The sequence below is a fragment of the Branchiostoma belcheri genome, unplaced genomic scaffold (genome assembly GCF_001625305.1).
Source record: "Branchiostoma belcheri isolate BF01 breed outbred unplaced genomic scaffold, Haploidv18h27 scaffold49, whole genome shotgun sequence".
Classification (NCBI taxonomy): Eukaryota; Metazoa; Chordata; class Leptocardii; order Amphioxiformes; family Branchiostomatidae; genus Branchiostoma; species Branchiostoma belcheri.
The window spans coordinates 112,499-114,309 of record NW_017804120.1 but is presented as its reverse complement, the minus strand read 5'-3'; the positions used below and the strand labels follow the sequence as shown (position 1 = coordinate 114,309).

Below are 1,811 nucleotides of genomic sequence, written 5' to 3'. Positions count from 1 at the left end.
AATTCTATAAATCAGCTGCATTCCATGATAGGACAATTAAAGCTTGTGACATTGGTAATTGACAACGAGAGAAACACAGGAAGATATTGATTATGTTAATAATGACCTAATTTGCATAATTAATGAGAAAAATTTTATAATTATGTAATGATAACTGCCTGGAATTTCATACTTGTGGTATTTGAAAGTTAAATTGAGGTGAACATCATTAAACATAATTTATTCAAATCAGGACCTCATTTGCATAATCTATCAGGAAATGCTAGAATGCATTGTTTGTTACTATAAGACTGTTTTTTTGGTTGAGATTATGATAAAATGATATAATTCATGAAAATTAGGTTCCTATTTCTTAGATTAGGGGGGGAATAATCTAATCTATAAGTTGTCAGTCATAAAGATTAACATCATTTGGCGAAGGTATGAGATCGGGGAACTCTAGTTGTTGGCAATGAAATTGCCCAGTTTATTTTGTGGTACCACCACAAAATACCAAGAACGTAAACAAACATGACTAAAAGCTGTGTTTTTAACCTTTAAACACACTTGTATGGTGAAAATATTTGGGCACCTCCCATGCCTGACTGATACTTATTTGCAATAGAGGATTGATTCAATGTACTTTGTACTTTGTAAAGAAATGTACAGAAAATTGACTTCTTGCATCATCATAATGTTATACATTGCAGCTTTAAAACATTTATGAATTACGGATTGCGGAGATTGATAAAAATAACAATGCCAAAAAACTGAGCCTTGGTTTTCCACTGTGCTATCTGTTTTCCCCTTATCTAAATGTCTGAAAGCAATACATTTGTGGGCTGTAAGGTAGCATCCAATTTGCAGTTAAAGTAACCCTTACCTCTAAGAGTAGATTGCCCAGCACATTACTGGGCAGAAGAGACTGGCCACTTGATGACACATCAGACTGCTGCACTGCTTCTCTTGCTGCTGATTCCTCTGCAAGAAACATGACCAGAAAATTTAACTTTTAACTTGGAGGATGATTTTCCAAATTTTATGGACACTGTTTACACATATTTGACACTGGAGATCTATCATAGTATATTCTAACTTGTGACAAGAAGCCAAATTAGTTTTACTGTACTTTGTAATTCAACCTCTGCATATACTAAAAAGCATATTGACAATTGAGGAAACTCTGCAGTAAGAACCTGCAGTACACACGTTCACCTCTAGGTGGCATTGCAGTTAGGGACATACTACATTTTCAACAGTGGAAATGCAAATTATGCTGCTATATCCTGCAGTATCAGGGTTCTCCCCAGAAAATTTTAGTATGAGGGAGGAAACTTACCGAGCACACACTAAGCGGCGCGCAACGCGCATCGCCGGGGGGGCACCCCCCCTCCGGAGGAGGAAGCTATAGCATTTTGACTGTTATAAATAGAAATGGAGGCCATTTCCTGCAATTTCAGCCTTCTGTCTTTCCTAAATATACAACTTACACATAATAGCTTAAGAGACTCCAACAAATACAAATGGAAGCCATTTCCTGCAACTTCAGGTTTTGAACTGCCAGAAAAAAATGTTAACATACAGGAAAAAATTGGGCATAGGTTCCACGCTCTGACCCCTAGCCGGGGGCCAACGGTGCCTTCAAGTTCGACAATTGAAACAGAATATGACATTAAGTCATACATTTTCCACTTGGAACTTGAGGCAAGCAATTATGGGAAAATGTAGAGAAGCTGGGACAAAACCTTATCCTAATGCTAATCCTTATGTTATCACCAACTTGTAAACAAGTCCCTTATAATTATCAAAGTACCATCAAGAGTACCATCAAA

At 36.9% G+C, this 1,811-nt stretch overlaps 1 protein-coding gene across 1 annotated transcript in view; it reads right to left on the bottom strand.

Annotated features, from left to right (window-relative positions):
* Positions 1 to 1,811, bottom strand: part of LOC109479558 (nuclear receptor coactivator 2-like) — a 68,311-nt gene that overhangs the window by 27,574 nt on the left and 38,926 nt on the right. The window contains exon 4 of the mRNA XM_019781539.1: positions 863 to 960. Within this exon, the coding sequence (XP_019637098.1) occupies positions 863 to 960 (98 nt within the window). The remainder of the gene's footprint in view (positions 1 to 862; positions 961 to 1,811) is intronic.